The following is a 19,583-nucleotide window of genomic DNA, read 5'->3' on the forward strand; positions in this document are numbered from 1 at the left end:
TATCTTATAAAAATTACCTAACATTAGAAACAGATATGATTATGTTTAATCGGAACTTGTGTGCTTGATCCAACCTCTCATCGACCAGTATTAACAACTTCAGTCCCACAAGATAAGAAAATCCTCAACTCCAGCGCTACAACGTCACCACAAGTATCATCTCCGTTTTACTCTTATTACCTTCTCTAGCTTTGAATCTTGTGTGCAACTCGTGACTGGCACATAATTCCCAGTTTTTCCGGACAGCTTGAGGTAACACGTCGCGTGAAAAGATTTAATCTCCATCAAATTACCAGTTTAAAGAACTTCAATCCATTTCTTGTTAAAGTCCCTATCAATTGACTTCGAAGTGGGGTGAAGAGAAACAGAAGTTTCTGACCCCTTCTTATAGATACTCAACCAAAATAAACACCAAGATAACTTACATACCTTGTCTACATTAATTTCCTATTTTCTCAAGTTAAGCCCATATTCCTAGACCACGCGCGAGGTGAAGGAGGATTGTTTAATCTTCGAGCACCCTTGATTAATAATTATTTCTTAGGAGATAATTATTTTTAAATCAAAATAACTGCCAAGAACAACAACAAACACCACGATCGGATTGAACATACACCGGCAAAGCATGTTTACTAACTAACCCGCGAACTGAAAACTATCGTACCACATGTATAAAGTCCAACCACTACTAAGACTTAACCGCCAGCTTAAACCTATCGCACCCTCTGTTAAGCTAGATTTAAAACGAGTGTGGGGCGAGGAGAAACATAAGTTTCTGAGAGCTCCTGATTTGTCTTGCAGGTCTCCATGCGGCCTGTGAGACTTAAAAATCAAAATAATTGTCAAAGGTTGAATTGGATTGGATATAGCCTTGGCACTATTTTTAACGCGTAAGGCTTAACGAGTAGCTCTAGTGTAAAAAGTCAAGCCCATAGTCTGACACTTCAAATCATTGGAGGTGATTACTGTATTATTAAAATTGTATGGTGTAGAGGTAGAACATTACATTACTAACGAAAGTCAAGATTTCAAAGTGATTTTATGATTTTTAATTTCTGTGATTCGTGTGAGTAAACTTTTGTCACTGATGTTGAGTTCAATGGTAAGTGTCAAACTGTAAACAGAGTAGGCCATCATTAGTACTATCATTCACTATTCGTACTTAGGCTACGGCACATTACAAACTAGGTTACAGATACTGAGATAGTAACAATGACGTTGCCCTTTAAGCTTTATAATAATCATTGATTCCTGTAAACAGTAAAGTGCTGCCCTTAACTACTGATGGTAACTCGTTTCATAGCCCAGCATTTCTCAAAGATCATGAAAAATACTGCGATAACGGATATTTTTAGTATGTCCAGTCTGTAATTTGCTATCAGTATCATGTGAATACATGGGCATATCTAAAAAATTGGAAGAAAGGTTATAAACCCTCCCAACTCTACTATCTATCACTATCAGCACAATACAGAAACAGGACATCTGATTTCTCTCTCCAACTTTAAAATTCTCTCAACAGTCAAACATTATACTGAACTTCTTATGAAAGAAACATTACACATAAAAACTTTCCTTCTGTCCCAAAATAATACACAGTCTTCACTTGATTTAGACTTATTTTAACTATTTCATCTGTGCCACGTTTTTCATTTTCTATTGTTATAATTGTATATTCAAATTGTTTATTTTTTATGTATAGATATTTCTGTTGTAATTACAAATATTGTTTGTTTATTTGGTATGTCTAGAATACCGATGATGGAATTATGATTCCAGAATGTTTAATAAATGCTTCGTATTATCACATTCTTGTTTTGCAGTATCATTTTCTATGTGTTTGGGGAGGGGGTGTCACAGCCTGAAATATTTTCAAAGGGGGCACAGCAAAAGTACAACAACCCCTGCCATAGCCAATCACACTCTCCTAATTGGTGCTCAGTATGTCCTTTTTTATTCTTAAACTGTGTCATCTCTTATTATTTTCATAATGCACACAAATAAGATTCAAATGTCTTTATCCCGTCAGTCTCTCAGATAACCTTGTAAACTTCAATAAGATAATCTCTTTGCTGAAAACAAACCCAGTTAAAATCTAAGCTTATTGCTAGTGTAAGATAATCATTCAGTTCCAGGAATCATTCTAGCAACATTCTTTATAAGGTAGATTCAATGAAGCTTTGAGGATATAAATTATTATTTTTTTTTTTTCCATGTTGTAAATGTGTAAGAAGCTTAGAATATGATACAAAGATTGAATGGGCCACTAGTGAAAATATGTCTGGGAATATGTGAACAGATAAATTTTCTAGTTCCATGGGGAAGATTTTAAAGGTAAAGATGAACTGATTATGAATAGTTTCACCTCCTTATTGTTATCAAGGTGTAGCAAAATCACCCTGTTGTTATCAATTCATTAGGTAACGAAATGTAAAACAGTTTATATTAAGTTACGATAATGACTCGTGTATTAACATTTAGCCCTATCTTGAATTATTTAAACTTCATATTGTTGTAATGGTTTTTGGTGGATAAGTTTTTTAGATTATTCATTAAAAAGAAGAATGCAATGTTCAATCATTTTAATGGTAAAAAAGCCTTTTACTTCATTTAACTTCAAATTCTATAGGTTAACTTTACAAATGTTTACTAATAGGCCAAAATTTCACAGAAGTTGCTAACAGTAACACTACAATTTCCCTTGATTATTTTCTCATTCAGACCCATACACAGAATGTTTGAAAGGATGATTCCAATTTGTGAGATCAAAAGCTAACACATATTGTGTGAAGTACAATCAACATACTAATGCTATGGGGCCATGCTCCTCCAGAAAATAGGTGATTTTAGATTAAATTTGGAAGCAATTTTACTTACTCAAACCCCTCACCTTTGTGATGTAAAAAGATTATGCTTATATAATTATAGTGTAGCTGCTTAAGGCATTTAATGTTTTCTACATAGTCTACATTCTTTTTGTTTAAGTTAAATTTCATCCCCCCCCCCCCTGCATATGTGCCTGTCATTGTATGTAGTACTTTGAAACACAATCTAATTATTCCCAAAACTGAACTTACTAACTTTGTGATAGGAATAGACAAACTAAAAAGTTTTCTAACCCAGTAATCAATCATATGCTGTAATAGACTAATTGATTAAATTATGTTCTACTCTAGCCTAACTCATGTTTTACTACTCAAATCATTTTCTTAACATTCAAGAAGATTTCAATCATTAAGCCACATGCTAAGCATGTAATATAAATTTTCCTTTGTCAAAACAATGCAGACATTTAAATAAAAAAAAAGGAGCTTACAGCATACTTCTTTCTTGGATTGTGAAGTCCTGTGAGGAATCCTGTAACACGGAGTAAACAGTGGTGCATTAAACTTCTATAATTAACAACAAAGTAACTCTTGACAATGAACAGTATTATTATTATTAAATTCATAATGCTGCAAGCTATATTTTTAATATTTTAATTCTTATGTTTGCTAAAAGGAGATGTAATTAATTAGAAATTTCATGAAGTATGTAGAAATAAGGGTATATTATAAATACAAGAATCAGTAAAGTAATAAGCAGTTATTGAGTATTCAGTGAGTGATTCACTTCAATGTCAGAAAAAGTATTCAGTGCTAGAAGTGAGAGTTATCATGGCTGTTTTGCTATTCAGTTATTTGGTGAGTTAGCTGTTTGTAAATTTAAGCTAAGTAAGTTTGGCTTACATTAGTTTGGAGTTTATGTTGAAAAGTTTTATTTATGAAATTAGTTCTACAACTGAACATGGCTATAGCAAACATAAATGGAAGAAATATATTACTTTATCATTACATAGACTGGACTTGGTATTATTTTTACCAAAAAATCCAAAAGAACCTGCCCTACTATAGGATACATTACAACATTTGTGTCACAAGTTGGATTATTTTGGTGAAAATATAATATAACTTTGACTAAATTTCAAGATGACAACAACATGAGTATGAAACAAGATTGGAAATTGCTGGAAATGATGAAACTATTAAAAGAAGAATGAGACACAAAATTAAGAGATCAAGAAGAATGAGACAAAGTTAAAAGAAGACCAAGAAGAAAAACATAGGAAAAGAAGATCAAGAGGTAAGAGACAGAAATTTAAGAGCATAAATATTTATTATTTATAATAATATAAAAAGAGAAATAATATTTAAAGAAGAATTAAAAAGAAAAGTTAATCTGATTGAAGACAAGATCTATGAAGCTATTGGAGATGTACAAAGGGATTACAACAAAAATACTGAAGAAGTACAAAAAATCTAATGACAGAAATGTACAGAAGTACAGAAAGGTTTTAATGAAAAACTGAAGAAATACAGAAAGATTAAAACAGCAACATCGGTGAAATAGAAAATAGCATCAGTAGCAGAATAAAACATTTGGAAAAAGAATTGGTAAATTCAAAGATCAAACCAGTCATACCTCTTTCTTCATCCACTAAAGAATTCTAACCTAAAACACTATTTACTATTAAATATGGAATAGGAGAACTACTGTTTTACCAATCATGTCACAATTGGAAATCACTGATTGCCAATTATTATAGTGCACACTTGGCCTGATACTGATTATATACGGTAAAGTTGATGATGTTACTGTGTAGTATTTTTGACAGTTTAACCATAAAAATTGTAAGGACTACAGAGAATGTACTTTGAAGCTTCATTAAATTTTAAATGGTTGAAGTTATCAATAAATGTTCCATTCACGACCTCTTTTCTGTTTTTTATTTGAATGAGTGAAAAATAAAAATGGGGACTAACCTTGTGACTAGTACATGATTGATATATAATATTATGTGACTATTGTGAAAAACAAATCGTTGAGGTTCATTGCCTAAATTCATCGTTCACTTCAGCCATAAGTTTGAAGGGTTTTCTATCACTCTACAAATTTTGAACTAAACCACTTTTTAAACTAAACAAACTATTACAATCAAAGGTCAAATAAAGTGACAGCATTTGAAAGTTTTTGTTCATAATCCAGTGTGATTCTAAGGCATACATGTAATATAATGTAGGCTGCACACACATAGTGTATGCTGAGGAGTGTCAGTGTATGTACCGTAAACTAAGTGTGCACATGGCACAAATGTTCATAGTTCATATAGCATCCATGTACTAACTTCAACTTGTACATGAATTGTGTGTTGCTGTATACTGTATCGAATGTGGCTCTGTTGTACTTAGATCGAAGCCACGCCCCAAATAGACTTTTCCAAAAATAAGTTGTAGGTCATTCTACTTTTGGAAGGTACAATAATAATAAGAGTTAAATGTTTTTCTCTTGGTGTGAAATTGAGAAATGACCAGTGCTGCAAGATGGACATTGTAAAAAGAGCAAAAAAATTTTTTATTCCTAAGAACTGGTGAACTGAGCATAAAACTTCTAGTGCAGAAAACCAAAGTGCGGTACTAACAGGGAGCCACATGATGTATCATCTGGAGAACTTCGCAGGAAAAGTCTGTGTAGATCTCAAGCAGGCACACAGTGTGTATTAGCTCTGTGCATAGAGTACTGTTATTGACTATTTGCTAATATACAGTTCATAAAGAAAGGTGTGCTTTTTGATGTGCGGAGTATTGTTTTTTAACCTTTCTTTCATTCAACTTGCATTAATAGAGAGAAACAGACAGAAATTGTTTTAACTAATGATATTTTATTCTTTGGAGGGTAATGTTTTGTGTCGAATGAAAAAGTACAGGGTCATGATTGTAAGAGTACTTATAAATCAGAAGATTGTTGTTGTGAATAAAGTGGTCTGGGTGGTGTTATTTTTAATTTTTTAGCAGTCATTTTTTCCATGATCTGGAAATATGACAAATTCTACCAATTCAAATTGCTGAACCGATTATTGGTAAAACATTAAGGAGAAACTATTTGGTCTAAACCTATTATCACTATTGCTGTGCCATCTGTGATTGCAAGAACTTCCTGGACTACTTCAGCCATGGCATTACCAAATTAAATTTCAGATTTTAGCTGGCCAGCTCATCAGCTTTGCTCAAACAAGAAACCAATTGACTATGATAGAAAAGTACCATAGGAAGTGTATCGGGCTCAGTTTGAAAACATTTCCAGAGTAAATGGGTGGAATAGTGAACAACAAGCTATTTATCTTGCTACCCATTTGAAAGGTCCAGCTTCAATGATTGTAATCAACCATCCAGCTGAGAGCCATAATAATCATCAAACATATGTAGCTGCCTTATCAATCTGGTTCAGTGTTATATCAGAGGAAGTATCCAAAGTAAGGTTGTGGAGCAGGATACAGAGAAAAAATAGACCTTATCCAAACTTGCAGAGGATTTGGAAAGACTTGCCCAATTATCCTATCTGGATGTCCCATTTGAAAGATGGCATAGTAGATGAGGCTGTATGGATTAGGCTGAAGCAAAATTGATGTACATCTGTAAAAGAAACTTTCCAGTTGGCAATGGAACTTGAATCCATTAAAGTTGCAGATAACAAATAAAGGTACTATTTAGAAATTATGGGACCATCAGATCAAGTATTATTAAAATATCGATTCCTCCTGACAGTATCTAGAAGAACTGAAAGGATTAGTTAGACAGCTAGTTAAGTGGAATAGAGGAAATAAAACAACACCTCACAAAAGATTTCAAAAAAGGAAACTGCTATAAGTTTGGGAAACCTAGTTATTATAGGTGAGACTGTTATTAATTAATAGCTTTTATTAACCAGATGTCAGAAAACACGAATTATCTGGACATGTGAGTGAAGCTCGACTGAGAATACACCATTTGCCCCAGAAGAGATAAGTTAATAATTTAATAAAACCATTCCACAAGTTCACAGGTTTATTGATTATTATGTTGATTAGTTCTGGTCCTACAGGTACAGTTGTTTGACCTTGCTTGATAATGAAATTTGAGAAGTTAGCAATGAAGAGAGAAGATAAACTGATCCAAACAGCATGAAGGCATAAAGTTTCGACAAGAGGAAAATTGAAGTTACTCTTCTTCTCTACATCCCATGATATATGGACAATTGACATTAAGGAAGAGTGCAATATGAGAACTGACTTCACGTGGAGACATGAGAGTGATGTTAGGCTAGATTCAAATAGCTTCATAGTCTATGACCAGGAATTCTCTGTGCATTACATGATTATTACTGCACCATAGTTGAAATACCAGTGACAGTAAGAAGAGAGTCACTGTACCGTTAAGATGTGAAGTACTCATACCAGGAGTTATTGGGAATAAATTTACATTTAGTGATTTGGCCATTGTGGAACTAAACACTCCAGCATATGCTGAAGAATTAATGGTTGGATAAATATTATTAGGGCCATGAACACAACAAACATAAAATTCAAGTAAAATCTGAATGGAACATTTCAAGCTATGATGCTGTACATGTAATATTTCATTATCAAACAACATTAGAAGTAATCACCTTTGAGGCAAGATGTAGGAAGTCTGATGCCAAATCCTTTCATAAGGGCAGCTTACCACTTCACTTGCAAGAGTTGTATGAATGGAGCTGTGGAGGTCGTAGAACTGATAAATCACATAGATTACATGACTTGCTTACAGAATATCAAGATACTTTCTCCAGTAGACCTCATTACCTAGGCCGAACAAATACAGAGGATCCCCTTTATACATTGTGATGTCCAACCCCGATATATCAGTTAGCCAGGTGGCTTCCTCTTGCAAAACAGGCTGGTGCTTTCAGGGGGGGTAGAAGCCATGAAGGAACAAGGAGTAGTACAACTCTAGTCTTTTTGGCATCATGTTTCAAAAAATACTGGTAGCAATTGGTAAACAGTACACCTGATAAAGTAGTTGACGATGTTGGAACAATAATAATGAAACAAGGCAATGTTGTTTGATACATAATAATAATTATTAATAATAATTATATAATTGGTGAACGTTCTAATAATGGAATATACCAGAGCAATGCAATGTGTAACGAGGACCTAGTGTATCTGATAAGATTAATACTGGAAATGCAGCCCGATACATCAGTTAGCTAGATGACTTCCTCTTGCAAAACAGGCTGATGCTTTCAAAGAGATATAAGCTTTGAAGGAACAAGGAGTAGTAGAACTGAACGCTAGTCTTTTGGCCTCACATTATACTTATGAAGAAGATTAATGTATCCACAAGGTTCTGCATGGACTACTGGAAGGTGAATGAAGTCACAAAGGAGGATGCCTACCCACTGCCAAGGATTGACTCTACTTTGGATACTCTAAATGTATCAAAATGGTTTTCAGTACTGGGTCGTAAGAGTGGATTTTGGCAAGTACAAGTTGATGAAGCAACTGGAGAGAATATAGTCTTTACTGCAGGAAATGGATTATGTCAGTTTGTTGTGCTACCATTTGAATTATGTAATACACCTACTAAATTGCAGCAACTGATGGCTCTGAACTACACTGAAATACTGTTCTCATCTATTTGGATGGCATAATATCATATGGAAAGACATTTTATAATGCTTATGATGGACTAAGGAAAGTTCTGGATCACTTGAGGAAAGATAATCTTAAGGTGAATTCCAAAAAGTGTGAATTGTTCCATTAACAGGTGAGCTTCCTGGGACACAGTGTGTGTACAGAGGGAGTGTCTACAGACTCATCTAAGATTGAATCTGTTCAGAACTGGCCAACATCAAGAAACTTGCATAAGGTAACAGGATTTCATGGATTATTCTCTTATTATTTACATTTTGTAAAATCATTTTCAGACATAGCTTGTCCTCTACAAAAATTACATGAAAAAACCAGCTAAGTTTTCTTGAACTGCTTATTGTGAGTAAGCCTTCAGTAAACAGAATAAATAATTTATCAGTACTCCTATATTAGTATATTCAAATCTTGAAGATATACTTGTTTTAGGTACAGATTCCAGTGATTTTGCAATGGGAGCAGTGTTTTCACAAGTATGACATGGAAAAGAACATGTGATTGCTTACTGTAGCAAGGCAATAATATTGTTGTCTAGTATGATCTGATACCATTTTGAAAAGTCAGTTTATACAGTGTTTTTATGGTTTATAGCCAATGTGGTGGCAACTTCAATCAGCAAAATAAAGTCTCAAAAGAAATGTAGTAATGAAAGTCAAGAAAATTGAATTTAACTATCACTAACCATGGTAGTGTTTAGTATGTAAGGATGGGCCGGGAAAAAATGGCTGATGCATATTACATATTGTTCATCATAGTCTCAAATCTCTCTTATAACAATCTAAATGACTTTTATAACTACCTAACTTAAGTTTTTGAGATTTTCTAAAGATATTAAGATCTTCAGTTTGCCCCAGTGGCACAGCAGTATGTCTGTGGACTTACAACGATAGAATCTGGGTTTCGTTACCCGTGGTGGGCAGAGCACAGATAGCCTATTGTGTAGCTTTGTGCTTAATTACAAACAAACCTTCTGTTTAGCCAAAAAACATTGTTAAGGTAGAAAACCAGCAAGTAGCATAACAGCCAAATGTTCTGCTGATTAATCTGATTATCGTGTCAGAAGGGCTAGCTCACCAATGCTTGAAATTGTTGCAATGATTTACTAATTAAAATGTTGCATTTTAACTTGGGGAGTCCTAATTTCAACACAGGATGCCCATCAGGCTCATCATGCCAGGCTAGAACTGCTATCTTCATAGCAACTGCTATTCATTGTAAAATATTCATTGGTATTGTTAAAAAAAAAAAGAGGGGAAACAAGTAATAAAAAATGTTAAAAAACAAGGATGATGTAGGGATGGCAATACCAAAAAGTACAGAAATAAGGTAGGGATGAATACAAAAAACCATACAAATATCCGTACATAAGTAGCCACTAAGTTAGTTTTACAAGCTTATGGGAATTAGCCATTGTAAGATTTTTATAGCATTATTCAATTTAAATGCTTTTATTAAAACCTGAATTCATGCAACTGTTTTTCTTGGGAAGATTTGGCTACTTGTGTAGGGATTTTTGTATAGTTTTGTGTTTTTATCCCCACCTTGTTTCTGTACTTTTTGGCATTGGCATCTCTACATAATTTTTTTTTCAAAATTTTATGTGTATGTGTGTTTGTGTATATGAAATGGAACTTTCTGATCATATATAAAAAATTTTAAGATGAAAGTATTTTTAACATTTAAAAAAAGGTCTCAAATGTTTTTGAAAATCTCACAATATACAAAATGGAAAAACTAAATCAAATTATAATAATTTTTTAAATTTGATACTAGACACCTTTAATAAATTTGTCTTAAGCATCACACAAACTGGTAAAGTATTCTCACTGTAAGAAAGAAAAAAATCAACTGGCACTCCCTTCCTCAGTCCAGAAAGGGTTAAGTATGGTTGTATAAATTTCACTAAGGGATATTGTACTTATAAGAACTTTTAATTTGCTGAATAACTATAGAAGATTAAAGAAGTTGTAAGATGATTGAGTTGATATTTCTGTTTTGAATCTATTACAGAACTTGGCATTTTAAATACTTTGATATCCATTCATAATGTGGTGTGGAGACTTTTCAAATTTACATGAAGACTTTCTTGAATTGGTTGATTGTAAGTCACATAAACATCAGATAATTGAGGTGAGAATTATTTGTGAAATGAATAAACAGCATTTTTAAGTTACTTTTTCTTTTTTACACTAACTTTAATATATATGTTTTTTGTTGTTTGAAACTGTAATAAAAGCTCCAAAATATTAAACATAATTTTTTTCTGTTTTGATTAAAGATTTTACAAACATTACAGAAAACATTTGCTGTACTTGCATGTGTTTGATTTATTTTCAGCACTTGTATAAAAAAATAACACCAACAACAAGCTTAATTTAATACTTTATGTATTAAGTATGTACTAGGCACCTGACTTACTTTTCATTTTAAATAATTTGCCCAGTACATTGTGTATCTTTATGAATTTAAATGGTTTGATAAGAAATTTAATTTGATCTGGTTATTTAATTATTATTTACATTAAAATCAAATTTTTGAGAAATTCTAAGAATCTATGAGAGAAAGCAAAAGATAATCATTTAGCTTCAAATAAAACAGTGAGATTGGTTCAAAATGTTGTTAAATTTCAACAATCACATTGGCTTGTGATTGTAGCTGTATTAATTATTTGCTGAGAAATCTGATGAGAACTAAGACCAATATCTCAATGTTTAGAGCTTTGCAATACATCTATATATATTTTCCTTCCAATTCTTTTATTTGGTGTAAAATATTGTGTGAACTGTCAATACAAAATGTTAAATGTTCAGTTAGTATACCTGTGTCTGAAATAACTTGCATTCTTTCTTATGATTTTTATAGATTATGTAAAGAAATAGCTGTAATTGAGTTTTGTATCTAAATAATTTTGTTTTTGTTGAATTTATGTAATTAGAACTTTTGAAATAAACAATATACATTTTTCATTTGTATTGATTTTCTGTTTTTCAGAACTTGAAGAATGGAATATGGGAAATAGGTATGCAGTATAGTGTGATACATAGTTAGTGAACATTTCTTAAATGGTTTATGATGCATATAGATATCTGTAAAAAGTGTTTTAATCCTTCACTAATTAGACATGTAAGTAAACCTCAAGCAGTTTTCATTAGAGGTAGAAAAAGTTGCATACAATTTAAATGTTGGATTTAAAAACATTTGTGAAATATCCCAAAAGGAGTGTTCATTTAACCAGTGTTGTGTAGTATATATGAAAGTTTTGAAATAAATTTAACAAATCTTTTAATAAAAGTGAAATTAAAAGTTCCTGAAAAAGTAATTCCAATGGGGGGAAAAAAGGTTGAGTTTTGTATATTGAAACTTAAGTAACTCATTTCTAAGCTTACAAATTTAAAATACCCACTTGCTTAAGTTTGAGTAAGGAATTTTACCAAATCTGGGTAAGAGGTTACAAACTAATATTTGTTGTTTTTTTACAATATTAGTGGCAAGGTAAATAATCTTTACTAGGTATCGTCAATATCTTTAATTCATTCCTTCACATGTTATACATTCTCATTGTTTTAGGAATTCCAGAAAAGGAGTCACTGGTTTGGTTTGTCAGAAAAAAATGTATGGAGCCACTACTGTTTGAAAAGAACTTTGATGAAGAATATCCACAATTAACAGGCTGGGCTAAACAGGGAATGCTACTGCCAGATGAGGGACGAGAGTAAGAATTTTCATTGCAGATTGACTTTATAAACATTGAAGAAAAGATTAATGTCTTTCAAGATCAACAGAAATATTGGATAAAAACAAAATGTATTCAATTAATTTTAATCTCTCTTCTCTTCTTTTTTTTTATAGTTTTATTCCTGATGGCCGTGCTGATACAGACATAAGAGAAATTGTGAAGCTTGCAGATTCGATAGCGTATCATCTAAGTTTAATGTTACAGGTAGATAAATTAAACTATATGTTTATAAATCAACTCTGAGATTGTGTTTAAACATGGGAGTATATTCACAACAGTCTGATGTTACAAGAATTGTTACCACCTTTAATATACTAAGCATTTAGTTGCAAAGTAACAAGATTTTTGAAAATCTTTATCTTTTGAATAAATGACCTGTTTTTTGTTTTTTTACTAACAGTTACAATTTTGATGACCAGACTGTTTATTTACTCTTGTAATTATCTATTATACATTAAATATTTTGCATTATGAATATTTTCCTATGTGCATGGATATTGTAATCTGGTTCCATTGTGATTGGTTCTCCAAGTGTAGCAATAAAAAGACTTATAATTACTAGAATATATTCTTTACTTCTTTATATTCAGAAAAATCTATAAACTTAGCCAAATATTTTATATTTTTCTGTTCCCTTCTTGTTGTGTTTGCAGCTAATGATTGGATAACTATATATTGTTAAGAACTTGTTGAAAAATACTTAAATTGTTTGGCAAACAAGTAGAGTTATTGTGTGAATGATCTGACAGTTTAATTTTATTTTAGAAGTTTACAAATATGTGTTGCTTAATAAATGTTTATGAAACATTGTTTATGAAGTTATGAATATTATTGTAACATTTTCTGTTGTAGGGTAGTTTCTTACAATAGGTGGATTCTATTTTGGATTGTTTGTTAAAAAATATATAATCCAGTCCACTTAACAGTAATACAAGGATTCTGTTCCTCCAATTAGAATTTGTATAAATACTTGTAAAAACTCCAGCTAATTATCAATAGTCCTAATCCTAACTTCACAAATATGTATATCAATAGAGATTTCACTTATTAATATTCTTGTAATTATGATTCTTCTTACATCCCTAGTACTTTGTTGAAGACAAATAGAAAAATGTAGAGCACTGAACTAACTAGCTGACTCTATAATCAGTCACCAATCTCAGTAATCTACTCTTGACTAACACATGTTTTTATACTTTCAAATCATTTCCTAAACTTTCAAGAAAATTCAAGGTGTTAAGCCACATGCTTATTATATGACATCAACACTCCATCTGGCATAACAACAATACAAATGTCAAGAGTTAAAAATGAAAAACAAACATAGCCTAAATATACATGTTCCTTTTATAGTTTTTGTTACCTAAAATGGAATAGAACCACATTAAGACTTTAATAATAACACATCTGTTACAAATCTATTACACAATGATTGGTATTCCAGTATGGGAAAGTTACTTTTTGAGTTGCTGGTCCACTAAATCAGTAACTGGGCAAATCTTGTGGTCCACATCTATTAAGCTGACTAGTCTGCTTAAATTAACATGTACAGACCATTGTTTTGTAATTATTTATTACACAACAAATTATTTCTTTTTACTACATATTTTAAACAAATAACAAACATTACTTACACATCAGTTCTACAGATATTAATTCATAAATTGGAAAAGTTTTACATTAATACTGTTCAAAACATTTCCAGAGATCATTTGATTTGCAACATCATTTTGTCAACAGCTAAATGTGAAATTAAACTTCAGAAATAAAAATTTTTCTCACAGTTTAAGCCAAATAGTAAGAATTATATGAGCAAAAATTACAGTTTAAAAGAACTTGAAAATGTTAGATTATCCTTGAATCTTAAAGTTTAATATTTACAAAATATTGAAGCAAATCTGATTAATTAATTATTTTTATTATTGAAACAATGTGAAGCAATTTTCAGACACATGACAAGAAATTTAGTCTTAAATCACTGATACAACAGTTATCTTAATAAGTGACTTCAGAATGGAAAGATATTTTTGGTTACAGTTTGGGTAATGCCAGTTGTGGATAATCTTTACTATGACTTATTTTGAATGGCCATTAACAGCCAGCTCAGTAAGAATAATCCTTAAAAGAGTTTTTGTATGTTTAACATAGATCGTAAAGAATGAAGTATAATCTTGATTTTACCATTATGAATTATAAATAAAACAAATTACATTGTAGTAATGAATATATTTCTAAAATCTTGTACATGTTAGTTATATGTAGTATAGTTTAAAAGAGTGATCATTAGTTTAAATTAAGAAGAAGATTTGCACGTGGTCTTCTAATGATATAATATAAAGGTTAAGTCACAATTATTAATGATAGTATTCTGATCAAAGCAGCTATCTGCATTGTACATTACTGCTAAAATCAACCTGATAATGAGTATAGCTAATGAAATATACTGTTCATAAGTTCTTACTTATAAAGATTGGAATGCGTTGTCATATATGTTGGGTACTCTGACTGTTAGCAATAGTTTTAGCTGAAATCTCAATTACAACTCACAAGGCTCAGCCACCAGTTATAAGTGTTCTTTTTCTTCTCTGTGAACAGAATTTTTGTGTTAAGGTTACTTTAGAAATAGGCAATAAATTCAATATTACCCCCCCCTGAAAAAATTCAATTCTAGTACAGATACTGATATGTTTTAAATGACTCAAAATATAAGCATTTAACTGCACTGTCATGCTTTGTAGCTCCTAATCATGCAGACTTGAAATTTGACACAAATAAACTATACTGCAAAAAATGTAAAAAAGCAAATTTGTCTCATCTGCATTGTTTTTGTTCTGGATGCTATTTGAAGTCTGCATGGCTACAAAAGCTAAGGAGCCATTGACAAACCAAAACACTGGCATTTTAGAATTCCTTAATATAAATATTCTAAGAATATTCACTAAAATTATTGCATGTTGGTACTTATACTAAATTTTACATTGCACCACAGATAGCATTATATACAGCCATGAAAGGAATTTTTATATTTTATTCAACATATGAAGCTTTTGTTATGTTAGCTTATTCTTTTATGGTATATTGCATTACTTAAACTTATTCCCACTTTCATTCATAAGCAGTTGTGCACATACATTGAGAAACATAAAATAGATTGACCACTCCTCATGACTGTTTTGCAGTTAAAATGCCACTCTTATGAAATGGTCCATAATATCAAAGTGAAGAATTATTTAAGTGGAAATATTATTATTTGCTAGCATTGTCTTTTCTAGCTCCTATTAAATACATTATTAGGCTTGGTGTGGCTTAATTGTTTAGTGTACCAGACTGTGAATACTAAAGGAATGTGGTGTGTTATGAGAGAAATGGTCAAATCCTTCCTTTTGATAAGAGTAAAGTAGCTCAAGAATTGATGGTGTGTACAGAAAGCTTTTGTTTAGCTGTGAATGAACATAAGAAACAACCAAAAAATATGTGATAATAGAGCAATTTGAAAATATGCATATTTGGACACAGCATGCTGTTAATATAGTACTATGGGAAGAAGTTTGCATACTTTGGATTATTGTAGACAGCACTTGTTTGAAAAATTATAGTGATCCATGGAATCGCTAAATGGTGGTTTGTCATTATGTTTTCTGATATTGAACCAGAGGAGAAGCTGTTATCACAAAACAAGTATATAAATTATTAGTGATATTATATATATATATATGTATAAGATTTTATATACCCTTAAAAATAAGAGTTTTCAGTCTTTAGGATTTTTATGTGTTCTCCTCATTGATTGTCTATTATTTGGGTACTTAATGGAATTTCTGTCAAGCTGGTTGATAACAGAATAAGGATTCTGAATAGTTTTACTCAGAATACCATACATTAGGGTTGTAAGTACCTCTATACAAAATTTTCTTTACTATTAACTTATCATTCACTGAATATTGTCATTTTCAGAGTCTGTTCATTTTATCCGATAAATGTGCCTTCAACAAGAAACTTTTAATTGAGTATAGACAAAGATCTGAGGAAATTCTTTCTTGTTATAACCTAGAAGAAGCTATGAGATGCATTGGATGTGATGATTTGTATAAAATAATTTGGTAAGTTTTAAAATTTAAGGTATTTCTAATATGGAAATTAGTAAGATAAAATCATACCAAGCACTTGTTAGTATTTTAGGGATGGAAGGTTTTTACAGTAAATTGTTTGAAACATAACTTTAGAGGAACCTGTTTCAATTTTGTCACATGAGAGGTGATGGAGAAGTTAAAACATTATTTCCTGAAGTGTATATTTTTTATTTCTTCACTGTAACTTGGAGAAACAAAAGCTGACAATTCCTCTGATGTCTTAAGAGATATTATTGAATTTATATTTAGTACAAACATGACACTAAGCTGCTAATATTGCATGACTGTCAGAATTCATTTCTTAATCTAATTTAAATTTTAAAAGTTTTATCTTGTGGTAGTTTTTATAAAAAGTAATAAGAACATGCTGAATCTCATTTTTTCTGATTTTTATGAACTAAACAATTTAATTATCTTTAGTATTCTGATAGGGTTTTACCTTGCCTCACACAAGGCTATCTTGATTTTTTTCTGCTCTGTAAGCATTGCTAAAAAGTTTCACACCCAATGCACCAGCCTATGTACCCCACCAATTTTGCGCCACTAATGAACATGTACATTGCATGTGACTACTCTCCACAAATAGTATTGTGCTACCTATATTGGTGCAGCTAGCTCTCTCTGCTATTCCTGCTAAACCCTTATTTTCTCAGTTGGCACTACATTGTTTAGATGTGTTTTTTATGTGTAGCTACTGATTCTGATTGAGCTTTTTTGCCATTAAAAAAATTATTTTATGGTTAAACAGTTTTCATTAATGTTACTCGAATCCTCTACCATTCCACTTATGTCATCCTATATCCAGACTGGTCCTTCCTTCCTAAGACCTATGCTGCCTGTGAAGACTGTCTTGCTATCATACCCATTTCTTTACTTCCAATCTTCCATCTCTACCTCCATTCTGATCCAGATCAACTTTTTTGTCCAGTTCACTCCTTACAGTGTTTGTGGCATATACTGTCTCCTTTCGGGATTCATGTTCCAGACTATTTATTCTCTGGAATACATCTGTTTCTTGTGATTTATCCCCTGTCACACTAACTGGTTAGACTTGTCAACTCATTAGGCTGGTGTATTCTGACTTCCCCATGGAAGGTTGCTGTCTTCACAGTGTTTCTTCTCATCATACTCCTCATATCATCATGCCTTTAGCTTCTTGCCTTTGCCATCCTTTGGAGGAGGTCCTTCTGGCCAGAATGTGGACTACTCCTAATACCTGTGTTGCTCATTATATGCAAGATCTGGCCATATCTTATTCAGGTGGATATTGTCTCCCTCTTTTGGCGATTTTGCACAAGTCCGTTAACCTTTGACTGGGGTAAGTCTTATTACGTAGTTTCATTTATGCTTTCTTTATAGAGACTCTCTTTTTTTTTCCACTGCTAATGGGATCCCACTCTGTGGTGGGTGTTGTCTGATCGGGTATGCTTTACTTTAAACCTGCATTATTTACTGGTAGTTCTATAAAGCTCACTGTAGAGATGGAGTATTCCACAAAACTGCTGGTGGCTTGCCAAGTGGTATATATATGTTTCTAGATATCAGTAAGTTATTCATGGACTTTCATGAGTAAAGCAGAAGGGGATTTCTGCCCATTCCTGCCAACCCCTTGATTGAATAAATCAGGGATGGTTTGCTTTTCAAAACATGGACTTCATCGGACTCCCCACCATGCTTACACTCCCCTACCCCAATTGATCCGAGTGGAGCAAGGTAGTACTTACCAGTTCACAGTCGCTGGGGTGGTGGACCATGGAGATTTCATCCTGAGTGTGTTGTAGATATTTAACTCTCTCTTTATATATATATATATATAGTGAGAAGAGGGCAAAGCTAGTTTCCCTCCTTCCATTTCTCCTGGATGCTTATTCTCAGGTGGACAGTTGTTGATTGGAGTAGGACCAGCCCACGTGGGATCCTCCTTGTAATATTGGGTTCAGGATGATACCACCCTGTTCCTGCACTAGAGGGCCCCCTTCTTGTCAATTCCAGTTGCAGGTGGTTCTTTCCCTGCTCCTATGCTGGAGTTTGGGGGACTTCATCTGCCTTGTAATACCAGCAACAGAACACTGTTCCTATGGTTGAGTGAATGTTCTATATCCTCCTCATAATTCCAGATACAGGAAGTCTCTTCCCTGCCTGTATGGTTGGGTGAGTTAAGATTTATGCTCTTAATACTAGTTACAGATATTGCCTTGTTCTTATGGTTAAGTTGAGGCAACGATATGATCCAGTAATGCCAAGTTCAGTTTGTTTTTCTTCTTGCTCCTACAGTGATTTTGGGAGTTTGTTGGTTTCAACTTACTGCTAACTTCCTCTTCGAGTTTTAATTTACATGAACCCATATCTCCTTTTTTGTATTACGTGGATATCAGTTATTAATTTGAAAGTTTAGGAAATATGACAACAGTGCAGTTGTGAGAATAGGTCTTTGTCTGGTATAAGATGAGGCTGAAACAGTCATTTTCAGTGCTAAAAGAGGGTACACAAGTTTACAGATCTGAAGGGAAAAAATGTGTATTATATTCAGCATTTAATTATGTATTATGCATTTAAAACATGAATATTTGTGATAAACTTAGTTCAAGTGTTTTTATTACCCAAAAAAGGACCTGGGTTCCCAGTTTTTTTTTTACAGTGGGTACCCAGTTACAGATTTTCTACCCATACTGACTTCTAAACAGGCAAGAGGTGAATAAAGGACAAATTTTCACTTTCATGCTTTTTTTGTAATTTCTAATCACACACACTTGAAATCTGACACAAATTAAACTATACTGCCAAAAATATGAGAGAGAAAATTTGTCTTGTGAATTTCTTTTTTGTTTGGATGAAAAAGGATGAAGTCTGAGTTTCATAATGGTAAATAAAGGCAAGTTTGATAGGCTTACTAATTGGTTATTTTCACCACAAGTTGTATGGTTTTCATCAGAAAACAGGTGTTAGTAAAAATATATTTACAGGTACAAGTATCATAGACTGAACTTGGCAGATTGTAAGCTTCTGTTATGGGTCTTTTCTAATGTATTATTTTTTAATTTAAATCATAACAAACATGATTTGTAGTTGAATCAGTACAGTTTAATATAGTTAACATTACAGTTTGTGTTTTTGATATTTGTGTCTTAAGTTAGCATTTTTTTTCTCAAGGAAATCTATAAATAGAGATTCGGAGAAAAACAAAAAGATGGTGATATCAGCATTTATGATTACCATTCAATTATGTAAGTAT

The 19,583-nt window shown here is 32.3% G+C and overlaps 1 protein-coding gene across 5 annotated transcripts in view; it reads left to right on the forward strand.

Moving 5' to 3' along the window:
• Positions 1-761: 761 nt before the first annotated feature.
• The window catches only part of LOC106460049 (E3 ubiquitin-protein ligase TTC3-like), a 114,718-nt gene continuing 95,896 nt past the window's right edge, over positions 762-19,583 (forward strand). Inside the window, exons 1-8 of one of the 5 annotated variants that reach the window (XM_022386655.1) lie at positions 762-1,102; positions 1,824-1,941; positions 10,496-10,615; positions 11,477-11,504; positions 12,053-12,197; positions 12,335-12,425; positions 16,176-16,321; positions 19,502-19,575. In XM_022386655.1, the coding sequence (XP_022242363.1) occupies positions 10,532-10,615; positions 11,477-11,504; positions 12,053-12,197; positions 12,335-12,425; positions 16,176-16,321; positions 19,502-19,575 (568 nt within the window). In that variant the 5' untranslated portion in view covers positions 762-1,102; positions 1,824-1,941; positions 10,496-10,531. Of the gene's footprint in view, positions 1,103-1,823; positions 1,942-3,968; positions 4,123-8,635; positions 8,706-10,495; positions 10,616-11,476; positions 11,505-12,052; positions 12,198-12,334; positions 12,426-16,175; positions 16,322-19,501; positions 19,576-19,583 lie in introns of those variants that run through there. The other 4 variants (XM_022386653.1, XM_022386654.1, XM_013919734.2 and 1 more) reach the window with 4 other exon arrangements.

The sequence above is a fragment of the Limulus polyphemus genome, unplaced genomic scaffold (genome assembly GCF_000517525.1).
Source record: "Limulus polyphemus unplaced genomic scaffold, Limulus_polyphemus-2.1.2 Scaffold698, whole genome shotgun sequence".
In the NCBI taxonomy this organism is placed as follows: domain Eukaryota; kingdom Metazoa; phylum Arthropoda; class Merostomata; order Xiphosura; family Limulidae; genus Limulus; species Limulus polyphemus.